The sequence below is a fragment of the Sapajus apella genome, unplaced genomic scaffold (genome assembly GCF_009761245.1).
Source record: "Sapajus apella isolate SASKATOON/1434 unplaced genomic scaffold, GSC_monkey_1.0 scaffold59, whole genome shotgun sequence".
Taxonomy (NCBI): domain Eukaryota; kingdom Metazoa; phylum Chordata; class Mammalia; order Primates; family Cebidae; genus Sapajus; species Sapajus apella.
In genome coordinates, this window is record NW_022436999.1 from 2,489,116 (window position 1) to 2,505,234 (window position 16,119).

The following is a 16,119-nucleotide window of genomic DNA, read 5'->3' on the forward strand; positions in this document are numbered from 1 at the left end:
GATTTCCCGAGAATCTGCTATGTGCCAGGCACTCTGCTAAAAGCCAGAGATAATCAACACCATAAGACATGGCAAAACAAATGAACAAATAAATAAAACAAAAGCCAGAGACAAAATGAATGATCTGATTATTACCCAATAATTACCTAATACCAAATAATGCTTACTTCGTACCAGACACCATCCAAAGCAGTTTGCATACATTATGACATTCCATTCTTAAAATAGTTATGAGGGAATGGTACTATTACATCCCTATTTTCATACATGAGACACATCACTCATACATGTTGAAGTCTGAGGTTGAACCTGACAAAGGGTGTGTGCACCAGCATGGGGCCCTAAGTGGAGGCTCACTGCATAGACCATTGAGCCCTCTTCTCCCCTAGGGCTCTCTCTCATGCAGACTGCAGTTTTGACTCTGTCTTTATTCAGCAGCAGAGGCTACAGAAGGGTCTGGGGGTGGGCGCACTGGACATTCCAAGAAGGAGCTGGATTAAAAGAGCTAGTCAGCCCCACCAATCTGGTAACTGTTGGTGGGGATCTTCCTGAGGGCTATACAACTTTGCTGTCCCATATGGTAGCCACTAGCCACATGTGACCGTTGAGTAATTGCAATGTGGCTTATCTAAATGGGGGTGTGCTGGAGGTAGAAATTACACATTGGGGCCAGGCACGGTGGTTCACACCTATAATCCCAGCACTTTGGAAGTCCGAGGTGGGCGGATCATGAGGTCAGGAGTTGGAGTCTAGCCTGACTAACGTGGTGAACCCTGTCTCTACTAAAAATACAAAAACTAGTTGGATGTGGTGGTGCATGCCTGTAATCCCAGTTGCTTGGGCTGAGGCAGAAGAATCACTTAAACCCGGGAGGCAGAGGTTGCAGTGAGCTGAGATCACACCACTGCACTCCATCCTGGGTGACAGAGCCGACTCCATCTTAAAAAGAAAAAAAAAAAAAAGAAAGAAAATGGAAAAAATAAGAAATTACACATTGGTTTATGAAGAAAAGAATGTAAAATATATCACTTATAATCTATATTAAGGATATGCTGAAATAGTAATATTCTAGGTATATTGGGTTAAATAAAATATATTATTTTAATAGTTTCATTAAAATATAATGCACCATTGAAGATATACACTCCTTTATACTTTTCGCATATTTACAGAGTTACGCATCCATCACCACAATCAAGTTTAGAACATTTTCATTACCTCAAGAAAGAGCCCTGCACACCTTAGCTACCACTTCCCAATCCTCTCATCTCCCTGACCCCTTCTGCTAGGCAACCACTAATCTGCTTTCTGTCTCTATGGATTTGTCTACTCTGGAGATTTCATGTGAATGGAATCATAAAATATGTGATACTTTGTGCCTGGCTTCTTTCACTTAGTATAATGTTTTCAAGGTTCGTCATGTTGTAGCATCTATTAGTACATCATTCCTTTTTATTGTGTGTAATATTCTGTTGTGTGGATAAATACACCACATTTTATTCATTCATTCATTATCAATGTTGGGCATTTTGTTTTTTTTTCCCACTCTTTGACTTTTATGAATAATGCTGCTATGAACATTAGTGTATAGGTTTTTGGGTGAACACATATATTCAGTTCTTTTGGGTATAGACTCAGGAGTGAAATTGCTGGGTCACAGAGTAACTGTGACTAACCATTTGAGGAACTGCCAGACTCTTCCACAGTAGCTGCATCATATTGTGTTACCACCAGCAGTGTATGAGAGTTTCAGTTTCTCTACATCCTCCCCAGTACTTGTTACCTGTCTCATTCATGAGAGCCATCCTAATGGGTGTGAAGTGGTCCTGCATTGTGGTTTTGATTTGCATTTCTTTAATGTCTAGTAATGTTGATGATCTGTTATTGTGTTTATTGGCCATTTGCATATCTTCTTTGGAGAAATATCCCTCAGATCCTTTGCCCATTTAAAAACTGGATTGTCTTTTTATTATTGAGTTGTCATAGTTCTTTATATATATTCTAGACACAAGATCCTTATCAGATATAAGATTACACACATTTTCTCTCATTCTGTGGGTGGCCATTTCATGATGGTGTCCTTTGAAGCACAAATATTTTTTATTTTAATAGATATAAGGTCTAGTTTATCTACTTTTTCTTTTGATGCTTGTGCTTTTAGTGTCATATTTAAGAAACTGTAAGGTCTTGGCCGGGTGCGGTGGCTCAAGCCTGTAATCCCAGCACTGTGGGAGGCCGAGGCGGGTGGATCACGAGGTCAAGAGATCGAGACCATCCTGGTCAACATGGTGAAACCCCGTCTCTACTGAAAATACAAAAAATTAGCTGGGCATGGTGGCACGTGCCTGTAATCCCAGCTACTAAGGAGGCTGGGGCAGGAGAATTGCCTGAACCCAGGAGGCGGATGTTGCCGTGAGCCGAGATCGCGCCATTGCACTTCAGCCTGGGTAACAAGAGCGAAACTCCGTCTCAAAAAAAAAAAAGAAAAAAAAGAAACTGTAAGGTCTTTTAGGCTGACTGACAGCACCATGGACTATACCATGGTGACATCTGTAACCTGCACATACACTCCAGATGAGTTCCTGGAACTAGAAAGTCTGAAGTAACTGGAAAACCATAAAAGGAGAAGAAATAATCAACCCCTGCGGCACCTAATTAACTTTGAGACATTCTTCTATTCTCCTTATTCCTGCCTCAACTGATAAGGCAATTGGACTTTGTAACTGACCTTGGTCAACCTTGTGACTCCAGACCCTAAGACCCCCTGCCAGCTTGCAAAAACCACCCTGAACTGTAACTTCTGTAACTTTCCACTGCCTACCCCAAACCTATACAACCAACTCCTATCCCACTGCCCCGTGCTGACTCTTTTTTTGGACTCAGCCTGCCCATACCTGGGTGAATAAACAGCTATGTTGCTCACACAAAGTCTGTTTAGGGGATCTCTTCATTCAGAGTATGCGTTTAACAGAAACCATCAACTAATCCAAGGTCGTGAAGATTTATACCTATGCTTTCATCTAAAAATTTTTATAATTTTAGCTCTTACATTTGGGTCTTCGATCCATTTTGAGTAAATTTTTATATGTAGGGGTCTAACTTCATTCCTTGGCATGTGGCTATCCAGTTGCTCCAGTACCATTTGTGTTGAAAATACTCTTTTTTCTCCATTGAACTATCTTGGTACCCTTGTAGAAAATCAATTTACCATAAATACTAGGGTTTATTTCTGGGTCCTCATTTCTATTCCATTGATCTATTTATTGTCTCTCTTTGTGCCAGTACCATACTATCTTGATTACTGTAGCTTTGTCATAAGTTTTGAAATCAGGGAGTGTGGGTTCTCCTACTTTGTTCTTTTTCTATATTTTTGGCTATGCTGAGTCTCTTGAATTTCCATTTGAAGTTTTGAATCAGTTTGTCATTTTCTGCAATGAAATCAGTTGGAATTTTATAGAGACTATGTTGAATCTGTAGATTAATTTGAGGAGTATTGCCATCTTTACAATATTAAGTCTTCTAATTCATAAACATGGGGTATCTTTCCATTTATCTTAGGTTCCGTTAATTTCTTCCAACAATCTTTTGTAGTCTTCAGTTATAGTTTTGTAATTCTTTTGCTATTTATTTCTGGGTATTTTGTTTGTTTGGTTTTTGAGAGATGAAGTCTTGCTCTGTTACCCAGGCTGGAGTGCAGTGGTGCTATCTCAGCTCATAGCAACCTTCACCTCCTGGGTTCAAGTGATTATCCTGCCTCAGCTAACCATGTAGCTGGGACTACAGATGTGTGCCACCATGCCCAGATAATTTTTGTATTTTTTAGTAGAGACGGGGTTTCTCTATATGTTGGTCAGGCTGGTCTTGAACTCCTGACCTCTGGTGATCTGCCTGCCTCAGCCTCCCAAAATGTGGGTATTATAGGCATGAGCCACCATGCCTGGGCTATTCCTGAGTATTTTATTCTTTTTAAAATTTTATTTTAAAGAGACAGGGTCTTATTCTGTCTCCTAGGCTGGAGGACAGTGGTGTGGTTGTACCTCACCACAGCTTCAAATTCCTGGCTCAAGCGATGTTCCTGCCTCAGCCTCCCAAGTAGCTAGGGCTACAGGAATGTGTGACCATGCCAGGTTTATTCCTGAATATTTTATTCTTTTGGGTTTTTCCTTAGTTTTATTTTTGCTTAGAATGTATTATTGAAAGAAATATTCTGTATTTCTTTTTACTTTTTAAAATGTGACTATTAGAAAATTTAAAATTATATAAGTGGTTCATATTACATTTCTAATGGGTAACACTGCTCTAGAATAAAAAGGCAGATTAGTGAAAACAAAGGAGCCTCAAATAATGGGACATATTCAATGTACTCATGACATTATGCCCTTAGAACTACATGTGTGAGCTAAACTTGGTCTAGAATTTTCCCTATTATAGAAATCATAAATCTTGAAGAGTTCTGACTGCAGTCAGACAAAACATGCCTAGCCACGTGTTCCTAGTCTACATGGAGGGGCTTTAATCAGATGTAACCTGCAGGGTCTTCTGTGATTTCTCTGCCGTTTGGGCTTCCAAAGGTAGTAAAAGTTACATTGCTGTAGCCCAGGCATGAAAAACCAGAAAAAAGGTAAGAAGACAGCTAATGTGATGTTTCTCTCAAATCTTTTCACATTATATCCAGGAAAAGGAGTAATGGAGTACTACCGCAGGCACTAGTGTGAAGCTTACTCATCTCTTATTGCTCCTGCCCCACACAGTTGGCTCCCCTAAAGAAATTCTTCCTGCATCTTCTGGAGTTGGAATAGATTCCCTCTTCTATGTGTTCCCATGATTTTTTTTTTTTTTTTTTGAGACAGGGTCTTGCTCTGTTGCTCAGGCTGGAGTGCAGTGGTGTGATCTTGGCTCACTGCAACTTCTACCTCCTGGGCTCAGATGATCCTCCCATCTCAGCCTCCCAGGTAGCTGGGACTACAGGCACGCACCATCATGCCTTGCTAATTTTTTGTAGTGACAGAGTTTTATTTTATTCCTGGGCTCAAGCAATCTGCCTGCTTTGGCCTCCTAAAATGCTGGGATTATAGGCGTGAGCCACTGCACAGAGCCTCCATGATGTTTTCTATGACATTTCCTACACAGAACTGACACTGCTCATTTACTTTTTTTCTTCCCTGTACACTGTAAGCCCCTCAAGCAGAAACAACACCTTGTTACCAGTGAACCATCTAATGAAGTGACTGGAATAAGTACTGAGTGCGGGAGTGAATAAATGAGTACTATCCTCCTTCTTTCTTTAGAAAAGAACAATTTTGTCGGGCTCTGTGGCTCACGCCTGTAATCCCAGCACTTTGGGAGGCTGAGAGGGGGGTTGGATCACCTGAGGCAGGAGTTTGAGACCAGCCAGACCAACATGGAGAAACCCCGTCTCTACTAAAAACATAAAATTAGCCAGGCATGGTGGCACACACCTGCAATCCCAGATACTTGGGAGGCTGAGGCAGGAGAATCACTTTAACCTGGGAGGCAGAGGTTGCGGTGAGCCGAGATCGCGCCATTGCACCCCAGCCTGGGCAACGAGAGAAACTCCATCTCAAAAGAAGGGAACACTTTTACAGCATATATATATGTACATATACATATATGTGTGTGTGTGTGTGTGTGTGTGTGTGTGTATATATATATATATATATATATATATATATATATAGTAAGTGTATTTTGGCTTAGCGGAAAGAGTATTTTATTGTCAGGAAACTGACCTGAGTTCTAGTTCTGACTTTGCTACTTCCTAGCTGAGTAACCTTGAATAAATCTCTTAACCTTCTCTGGACTTGATCTCTCATCTGAAAGAAAAGAGGGTTGAACAACTGAGCTTCGAGCTTCTGTCCAGCCCTAATATTCTGTGAGACGTGGAAAACAAGGCAAGTCTAGGGTTCAAATGTAGGCTCCCTTTCAGAAAGGCAACTCAACAGAGCAGCCAAAATGCCCAGCCTTCCCAGGGGCCTCCACCACCCCCCCCCAATGTCTTAGCAAATATTAATAGTCAAGGGCCTTGTTGAATGTGGTTTTTAATAGAATCCAATTTCAGTCCATTTAGAGTGGGACTTTTCATGCTGACTTGGTAATTTGAATGATGCCACGCCTGATGGACTGAATTCATTTTCCCTGCCTCCGCTGCCTGCCCTGGGCTGCTGTGGAGAGAGAGTGCTGGCATTGGGACCAGGGAGTGGGGCATCTTAAAGCAGCTGCAGATCAGCTATTTGACCTCATAACCAGTCTTGTCTTTCCTGGCCTGAGGCATGTGATGAGGATACCAAGGGCACTGGAAGGGGAGTCGGCAGTGGCCATTCTATTTTCCGGCAATCGCCGTCTCCTTGCAGCTCAGAGCCTGCTAGCCTCCAGTGGATTGTCAGGAAGAAAACAGTGTTCATCGCTGGATGTGACTGGAGGACAGTTGATTCCAAGAACCATTAGAATTATTCCAACTGATTGCTGTGGAGTCTCTTTGAAGCCTGGAGTGGCATGGGGTGGAGTAAGAAGCTTCCTCTTTCTACTCCCCACCTCCAAGTACTGGTCCTGTTTGATCAGAGAGTAACCTAAGGGCCTATTGGAAGTTTCCCTTCCTTCTACGGTACAGAGAGGGGGAATGTGCAACGCGAACATGCGTGTATTAGCAGCTGCACCATAAACTAGGAAACTGACGCCAGGGAGAGTGAGGAAAGGAAATAAATGTTTATTCTGTGCTTACTCTGTTCCAGCCACTGAGCTGGGAGACACTTATTTCTTAATCCTCCCAAAGCCCTTTTAAGGGATAAAACATTCTCCACCAGCCATGGCCAACATGTCTCTACTAAAAATATAACTAGCCGGGTGTGGTGGTGCGCACCTGTAATTCCAGCTACTTTGGAGGTGCGGCGGGAGAACTGCTTGAATCCAGGAGGCAGAGGTTGTAGTGAGCCAAGATCGTACCACTGCACTCTAGCCTGGGCGACAGAGCAAGACTCTGTCTTGAAAAACAACAACAAAACATTCTCCCCATGTACAGGCGAGGAAAATGAGGGTCAGAAAAGTTAAACAACTGCACCAGGGTCACACAGCTAGCAGATGCTAAAGCTGGTACTCAAACAAAACTCCATCTATCCACTGTAAAATGTCACATGGTTTGAAACAGTGGGGTGGCGTGCTCTGAAGTTTGTCTGCTGGGCCTTCACCTGGCTGGTTACCCTCACGGTATTCAAAAAACTATAGAATCCTCAACATTATCCCCGTGAAATCTGATTCAATGGGTATAAACTAGAGCCTGAGATTATGTATTTTTAAAAAGCTCTTCCAAGTGATTTTGATGTCTTAGAAAGCACAGGGCTGGAACATGTGACTTCTCTTCTGACCCAAGTCTTGTAGGACATCTTCATTTCTCAGAAGCACAGATCTAGTTCAGCCCTGCATTTACCTCAAGTAACATCTGCCACTGAACCCATTATTCATTCATTCATTCCAGGCTCAATGCTCAGCACTTTCTGAGTACCTGCAATGTGCCAGGCATGGTGCTCGACATTCTGGTTGCAAAGATGAATACACCACAGTGCCTGCCTTGAGGAACACCCAGGGTGTGCGGGAGGTAAGTGTAAACTAGAAATTCCAATGCATTGTAGCAAAAGCTAGGCTGAGATAGGCTTGTGTTGCTTTAAGAAGTCAGACTAAAGGACCAAGGAAGGCTTTCTAGCAGTGATCCTGAGTTAAGGCCGACAGGAGTTAGCAAGGCAAAGACAGGACTGAAGGGCCAAGGAAAAGCCAGTGAGGCAGAGGGAAGGAACAGTGTGGAAAGTCCCAGAGACCCAGCACAACGGTTCAGAGCAGCACAAGAAGCTGTGCAGCAGTGAAATGTAGGGTACTTTGGGAAGAGGGCCAGGAAGTGAGCCTGGAAAAATCAATGGAGACAAAATATGAAAGACCGTGTGTGTTGTTAAGGAGTTTGGACTTTATCCTAAAAGTGATGAGGCACCACTAAAGATTTTTAAGTTGTGGAGTGACACGGTCAGATTGTGTTTTGGAAGGGTCACTCTGATAGAAATAAGAGAATGAACTGTAGGTAGGAGAAGCTGGCAACAGAGGAACGAATTCATTGCAGAATTAAGAATTTTATGTATGTCAAAAAGCACCATAAACAAAATTTGAAAGCAAAGCACTTGGAAAGCATATTTGCAGCATTTCTTGACAAAAATAATATTCTTAATAAAATTACAAATCGATAATAAACATACCAATATCAAATAAATAGAAAATTCACAAAGGAAGAAGTACAAATGGTCAATAAGCATATGAAAATGTTATTCGCGAAGAATCAAAGAAAGTTAAAATAACATTGACATACTATTATCCCAGCTATCAAATTGGTAAAGATTTGACAAGTGATGATTCCTAGTGTTAGGTGTGTGGGGAGCAGGGTACTCTCTAGGCTCCAAGTAGGAGAGCGTTTTGGTACAAACTTTCTGGAGGGTGGTTGGCAACACGTATCAAAATTCTTAAAAATAGCCAAGCAAGTCTCTTCTTGGAGTTTATCGGAAGGAAATAGTTATAGACATGTGCAAAATTTAGCTACAAGAATGTCAGTTGCAACACTTTTTACAATAAAGATTGGGAACAAATGAAATCATCACTATTTGGGGGTTGATGATTAAAAAAAAAAGCGCCCATCTATGTAATGAAGATGCTGTTGAGAAAGTTTGAAATGCAGAAAATGTTCAAGATTATTATTAAGTGAACAGAAGGAGCAAAAAAGAAGTGTTCAATATGCTGCCATTTGTGTGTGATAAAGGAATATATATATATATGTTTGACAATGTGTAAGCATCTCCAGAAATATGAGAGGGAAACTAGATGCTGGCAGACAGGGTGGGAAGAATATTTGCTTCCGACTACAGAGCAGTTTGTACTTTTTGAAGTTTGTATCTGTGTCTATATCACACACTCTAAAATATAAATACACATTTTAAAAGTTATTAAAGGGTATATTCGGTGTGATCAAGTTTTTGTTTAAAAAACCCCCACAACTGTGTGTGTGCATGTGTACATTTACACCAAAAAGAACTAAAAGGTATATTCAAAAGAATCCACATTTGTCTTGGGTGGTTAAGCTTATGGATTGGATTTTGTCCTTTTTTTTCCTAAAACTTCTACAATACACATGTGATGCTTTCACAATAATTAAAAAGCGTTAGTTTCCCCCCAAAAGAGTCCATCGCAAAAGTCCAGGCAGGAGATGACAGTGCAGGTCAGATGCATGATTAGTACTCAAGCTATATATAGGTCAGCAGTGACATCCACAAAGTATGTAATTAAATCACAGTTCTTGTTCTGGGGAGGGATGAGGAGAAGGAAGCCGAAGATTTGGTAGAGAGGATGAACCTGGTTTTGTGCTCTAAAGCCTTTGTTGGACAAATGCACAGAAAATTCAGCCCTACCACCCCAAACATCAGCCAGTATCCCAGGCAGCTTTTTTCTTTGGGATTATTTAACTTCAGGTCACAGTGAATGGAGTTCCAATAAGCCTCTATATCTAAGTCACCAAACAAGCAGATGGCCTGGATGCTTGTTCTATGAGGCTCTGAGAGGCTGTCCTCATTTCCTTCTGGTTTTCAATCTTTCTACTTTGGATGGCTGCAATCACAACCCCAGTGGTACCAGCTCTGCCCCAGCACACTCATGTAAACAAGACCTCTCTCCTGCCTCCGCACGGGGAATAATTACTCGGAGCCCTTCCTGATACATACTGACCAAAGGAAGCCCCTGGCAGTTTGAACCGGTTCTCCAGGTGACCCCCGCCCTCCTCTTCATCCTTGTATTGGCCAACTCACAAACGTTGTAAGTTGGAGGCTTGGGAATGGAGGTGGGAGTCGGGAGCTTTGAACACATGCCCGTGTGGGGCCATAGGGTAGTTTTGGGTTAGGGTCATGTAAAGCCAGCTTGGAGGAAGAGAAAAGAGAGCAGAAAGAATGTGGCAGCTGAAACAGCTTCTTCCTTTTCCTCTTCTCCAGAGAGTGAATTCTAGGTGAGTAATGGCAGGCCCCTCAATATTTCTAGCACCTTCCTGTAGCCCCTGTTGAAAGCTTTTGGGGAACTATGTGAATGTAACTTATGCTGCTGTCTTCTGGGCCCCTCGACTGTGATTGGATCCTGTTATGGTGGGGCCTTTGCTTAAATAAATAACCCATATTTAACTTTGTGTTTCCTTTTGGTCTGAATTGTGACCCTTTCCCAATGCTGGGGATGGGTGGTGAATGCTAGGTGAGCTGTTGCGACACATGCTGGCTCCATCAGCAAGTACAATGAGCAATACAAGACATAACTGTTGGACCTCAGCTGCCTTTTTCTGACCTGTCACTGCTCTGACCACTAGGGATTCTGGTCTCTGGTGTTTTTGGGGCCTTGAGTAAATACATAAGGAGGCCATGTACCATCACTGACATCACGAACACTTTTCAGGTTAATACATATTGTCCTGTTCTCAAATGGTTATAATTACCCAATATTACACTTATAGAGAGGCAACTAAGTATAGCATAGTTACTAGCCAGAGTCCTGGGGTCAGACAGGCCTGGTTCACATACTGGCTATGCCACTAAAGGCCATGCAACCTTGGGGTAATTAATTTATCTGGTTTTCAATATTCTTACCCATCAAACAGGGACAGTATCTCAGAGTAACTGCATGAAAGAACTGAGATTATACATGTAAAGATCTGAAGATAGTGCATTTAATAAATCCTAACTATTCACATTATTGCATCTGTATATATTTTAATTTTGTACAACATTGTCTTTTTCACTAGTCACACAAAAAATACATGAAAGTGCTCTGATAATTTTAAAGCATCATATAAATTAAAGGTGTCATTGGTAATAATCTCATATGCATTTCTTAACCCTTCCATCTCCTTGAAGATTGAGACGACACCCCATGTCCCATAGCATATTGCACAATGATGGGCAAACAGTACACCCCAGTAAATGTTTCTTGCTTGACTGAAGCAACATGGCATTGCATAACGAGCACAGACATCAGGAGACTAGGCTGGGATGAAATTAGTTTAAGGCAGGAGAGCCAGTCTGCAGTCATCATTTATTCATTCAACAAATATTTGTTGAACACATTCTATGTGCCAGATGTTGAGTTCAGATAATTTCATCAAAAGAAGATTGTACAAGTTCTGACAAAGCCACACCCCTGGGCGGTCTCCACAATCCCAGCCCACTTTTAATAGCACAAAGGCTGCAGCCACTATTGTCTGCCAGTGGACAAATGGCCAACTGCTTTGGGGGAAGCCCCGTCCTTCCTGGCTGTAAGTAGCTCTGATTGAGCATTGGAGCAGGGAGTAAAAGTGAGGGAGTGGGCTGCTTCCAACAGAAATGGTAGGAACTGCTACCTGTTAATTTATTTTTATTTACACGGAATCGGTCCACAGTTCAATCTCCTAGCCTATACGATGCTCTTTCCCCTGGCTGTCGTCTTTCCCTCCCTGTCACCTACGCAGTCACCCTGCTCCAAACCCTGGCCCACTTCACTCTGCCCTTCTGTGGTCACAGCTGCCTGTTGGGTGGGAGTCTGGGGGAATGGTATGTGTGGTCACCAGAGGGCACCGAGAGTGGGCTTCAGTGGCATGTGAATCCTGGCAGAGTCTCGGATCCCCGAGGGGGAGAGGAGAGAGCACAAGCCGAGACAATGAGGGGGGAAGGAGGCAGGGGCTGAGGTGGCTGGTGGTGGGTGGGGCGGTGGGAACTCCATGTACACATTCACAGTCTCCACGTCAGCTTCACCAGTGCTTCTGCTGTTTTTCTCGTCCCTGGATTTCTAACCATTGCCTTGAGACGCTCTGGCTCTGGTCTGTCAGGAAGCTGCAGAAGGATCCAGCCCCTGGGCTGTGTGCCTGCTGCCTGTGGGAAGATACACCTGCCAGGCTCCGCCTCGGTCAGAAGCACTGGCCAAAGTAAAAGCCACAACAGCATCCCAGCCGGTGAGACTCCTCTCCAGCTGTCCCAGCAGAAGTCGGGCCCCTCTCAGTCGCTGACCTGCTAGAGGAGAGGATGTCTCCATTGTCCGGGTGACCTACCAGATTCCAAATTTGCATCTCTCCTTTTCACATTGGGAGGAGACAAAGAGTTGAGGTGCAACAGGAGGAAAAAAGGGGGAGCCAGAAGAAGTGGGGGAAAACGGACAGAACCCAGGACAGGGCTCTCTGCCAGGGTGTGCCTGGAAGTCCCTGGTCAGGCGTGGGCACAGCTCTGGAGCTGCTTCCTGGTTACATGGCTTCCTTCTCTCTCTGGGAGCATCGGCTGAGCTTCATCTCCGTCAGCTGGATATACCGAATCACGTTGGTGTCTGTGAGGAGAGAAACAAACCATGGGGAACACCAGGCGAGCGCAACTATCACATGTATGCAGAATCAGCAAAGGCTGTGTCTGCAGACCACGAACAGGCCAGGCTCACTCAGCCAAGCTCCCTTCTGCTATCCATGGTGGCTGAGAGGGCAACCAGATATCGGCCCTGTCCTTCACTGCCTCCCTTTAGCAAATGTGGACAGGTTGGCATGACCAAGGGGATAGGGGAGAGAATGGGTGGGGGAGGAGAGAGAATTTCTCTCCTTTTTTTATGCAGCAGCATAGCCCCGTGATTTCCCAGCTGGTGGAGTTAGTTTAGTGAGACTCCACTTGGAGGTTAACATCAGGCAAGTTGCCAACTTCTCTGAGCCTCCTGTCCCATTTGCAAGAAACAACCTCCTTTTCTTTTTCTGAGATGCAGTATTGTTCTGTCACCCAGGCGGGAGTGTAGTGGTGCAATCTTGGTTTGCTGCAACCTCCACCTCCCAAGTTCAAGCAATTCTCCTGCCTCAGCCTCCTGAGTAGCTGGGGTTACAAGTACACGCCACTGTGCCTGGCTAATTCTTGTATTTTTAGTAGATACGGGGTTTCATCATATTGGCCAGGCTGGTCTCGAACTCCTGACCTCAGGTGATCTGCCCACCTCAGCCTCCCAAAGTGCTGGGATTATAGGTGTGAGCCACTGCACCTGGACAACAACCTCCATTTTTGAATGCCAACTTTGTGCCAGGTTTCTAACCTTCATGATCTCATTTAATCCTCACTACAATGCCACAAGGTATATATCCTCCTCCTCACTGTGACAAAATGGAATAGAGACCTAGGGAGATTAAGTGAGATGCCCAAGGAGACACATAGTAAATGGTGTGTCTGGCTGCAAAGCCTGCCTCTCCTGAGGACTGTAATACCTGCCTCATGAAATTGCTCTGAAGACCAAAATAGCTAAGTCTGTAAGTGCTTAAAACAATGATCAATAAATATTAGTCTAATGTAATTTTTTTTTAAACTTGAAGAGTTTAAAATGACTTTGCTTCATTGTCTTATTTTTGTCCTTATAAGTAGGGTCAGACTACTACCTCACCAAAAGTGGGGCATTTCTTCCCAGTTCCTGTTATTAAATTAGTGAGGAGGGCATGGCATGGAACAGCTGCTAAGTTCCATATACACCAGAACATAAGAGTGACAGGGCTGCCTGGAACAGTTACTTCGGGAAGTAGAAATGAATACTATATCATGCTAAAAATGCCAGGCGTATCCTCCACAACAGTGCTGGCAGATAGCAGTGCTCCAGAAAATTCTGTTGAATGGGTCCAATTCTTAGTCTTGAAACTGCTTACAGTATAATTGGTGGAACACAATTTACATACAGAAAATAAATCAACAACAAGGTGTTCTTTAAAAAGATAAAAAAGTATACATTTGGACATTTGTAAATTGATCCTAAAGTTCTTTAAAGACTTTTGAAAGGAGGATTGCATTAAAAAAAGAAAAAAAAAAAAGGCTGGATATGGCAGCTCATGCCTATAGTCTCAGCACTTTAGGAGACTGAGGCGAGAGGATAGCTTGAGCCCAGGAGTTCAAGACTAGCCCTGGCAACATAGCAAGACTTCATCTATACACAAAATAAAACACATCAGCCAGGCATGGCGGTGCATGCCTGTAGTCCCAGCTACTGGGGAGGCTGAGGTGGGAAGATCATTTTAGCCAGAGTGGTGGAGGTTGTAGTGAGCTGAGATCACACCACTGTACTCCAGCCTGGTTGACAGAGCGAGACTTGTCTCAAAAAAAGAAAAATTAACCATATAAACAACAATAATAGCAACATCAAGTCAAAGTTGTTGTTTAAATCTACTTCCTCAGAGAGGCTCTTTCTGACCACTTGGTTTAAAATAGCTCTCCCTTTACTCTTTTTTTTTTTTTTTTTTTTTGAGAGAGGGTCTTGATCTGTCACCAGGTTGGAATGCAGTGGTGTGATCTTGGCTCACTGTAGCTTGTACCTTCCAGGCTCAGCTGATCCTTCTGCCTCAGCCTCTGGAGTAGCTGGGCTTCCAGGTGCCTGCTACCACATCCAGCTAATTTTTGTATTTTTAGTAGAGATGGGTTTCACCGTGTTGGCCAGACTGGTCTTGAACTTCTGAGCTCAAGTGGTCTGCCTGCCTCGGCCTCCCAGAGTGCTGGAATTACAGGCATAAGCCCGTGCGCCCAGCCGCCGTTTACTCTTAATCTCTTTCTTCTGCTTTATTTTCTTCACAGCGTTTATTACTACTAAATATTTCATTTGTTTACTGTCTGTTTGCTTGTTTACTAGGTGATTTCTAGCCATCCATTGGTGGAGAGCCCCTCTCCCTGGGTTCTGTCCCCTCTCCACACTTTTTTCCCCACTTAACAACAGACAGTGAACCATTATAATAGAAGCTCTTTGAAGGCAATGACTTTCTTTTGTTCACTACTATGTACCTAGCAACATTGTACCCCCTCAATAAATATCTGATGAATGAATGAATGAATGAATGACTGGGCGGGCGAATGTGATGTAAGTGAATGGTATAGGTAACACATGCTCTAAGGAATATGATTTGACTAGAGAAGTCAGAGCATGCTTTCTGAAAGATGCTGGGCTTAGCATCAAAATTGCCTGTTTGTATTCTGTGTCATCAGCCAGTCGTGAGCTCATCACCGGAGGGACCATGTCTTTTCATCTATTCCCCTTGCTGCTCAGCACAAATCTTGGCAAATAGTATGAATTCAATATGTATTTACTGAATAAGTGAAGAGTGCTGGATTTTGAGTTGGAAAAAGATGAGGAATTCTATACTCCCTATGAAGAGATGAAGTACCTGTGCTCCTGGACCTCAAACCCTAGGCAAATGCATGTGATGTGTGCTCCTCTTACTTAGGTCTTATCATATATCTGATCCCTAATTTTGCCATCTCTGTCCCTGCCTGGCTCTCCCAGCCAAGAAAACTGTCTGCTGCAGTGAGAATGCCCCAGGAGCCACCAGCGTGGGGACTAAGTAAGAAAACAGCTATTTCTGCCTTACCTGTTGGTTGTTGGGTCCTTGCTTCTTTCAGGTAGTAGAGTGCTTTGTCGTAGTCCCCAAGGTGGTAGAAGGCCACACCAGACCGATAAAGGGCCTTGAAGTTCTCCCCTTCTTTCTTCAAGACTTTGAGGCAATATTCCTTGACGCGTTCATAGTTTACCAGCTCAGCCTGGAGTAGGCAGGCTATGATGGAAGGGAGGGAAAATGCCATCAACACAACAGCGGCCGGCTCTGCATGTCTCCCTTGAGTTCTTTCTCTCCAGAAGTTTAGCAGGGTTGGGGTTTTGCACTGGGGTTTATGTCATGGAATTTGTCTTCTAATAATCCTAGGCTCCCCAACCAGTTTCATCAATAATAAGCCATGTTAACAAGCCTTGAGCAAGTCACTTAACCTTGTGTTATGGGTTGAATTATGCCCGATCCTCCACCACACAAAGATATGTTATAGTCCTAACCTCCAGTATTCAAGAATGTGACCTTATTTGGAGACAGGGTCTTTACAAAGGTGATCACATCTTATAATCATGAGGTAATTAAAGTAGGGCCTAATCCGGTGTGACTAGTATCCTTATAAAAAGGGGAAATAGGGACACAAAGACAGACACACACAGAAGAAAGACAACGTGATAAAACATGGGGAGGAGATAGCCATCCACAAGCCAAGGAGTGCCTGAGGCTACCAGAACCTCACAGAGAAGCATGGAACAGATTTT

The 16,119-nt window shown here is 43.4% G+C and overlaps 1 protein-coding gene across 1 annotated transcript in view; it reads right to left on the reverse strand.

The window, feature by feature from the left end:
- Positions 1-8,113: 8,113 nt before the first annotated feature.
- TTC9 (tetratricopeptide repeat domain 9) overlaps positions 8,114-16,119 on the reverse strand; it is a 32,809-nt gene continuing 24,803 nt past the window's right edge. Inside the window, exons 2-3 of the mRNA XM_032245738.1 lie at positions 15,407-15,589; positions 8,114-12,366 (exon numbers count right to left, since the gene is read on the reverse strand). Of these exons, the coding sequence (XP_032101629.1) occupies positions 12,287-12,366; positions 15,407-15,589 (263 nt within the window). The 3' untranslated portion in view covers positions 8,114-12,286. The remainder of the gene's footprint in view (positions 12,367-15,406; positions 15,590-16,119) is intronic.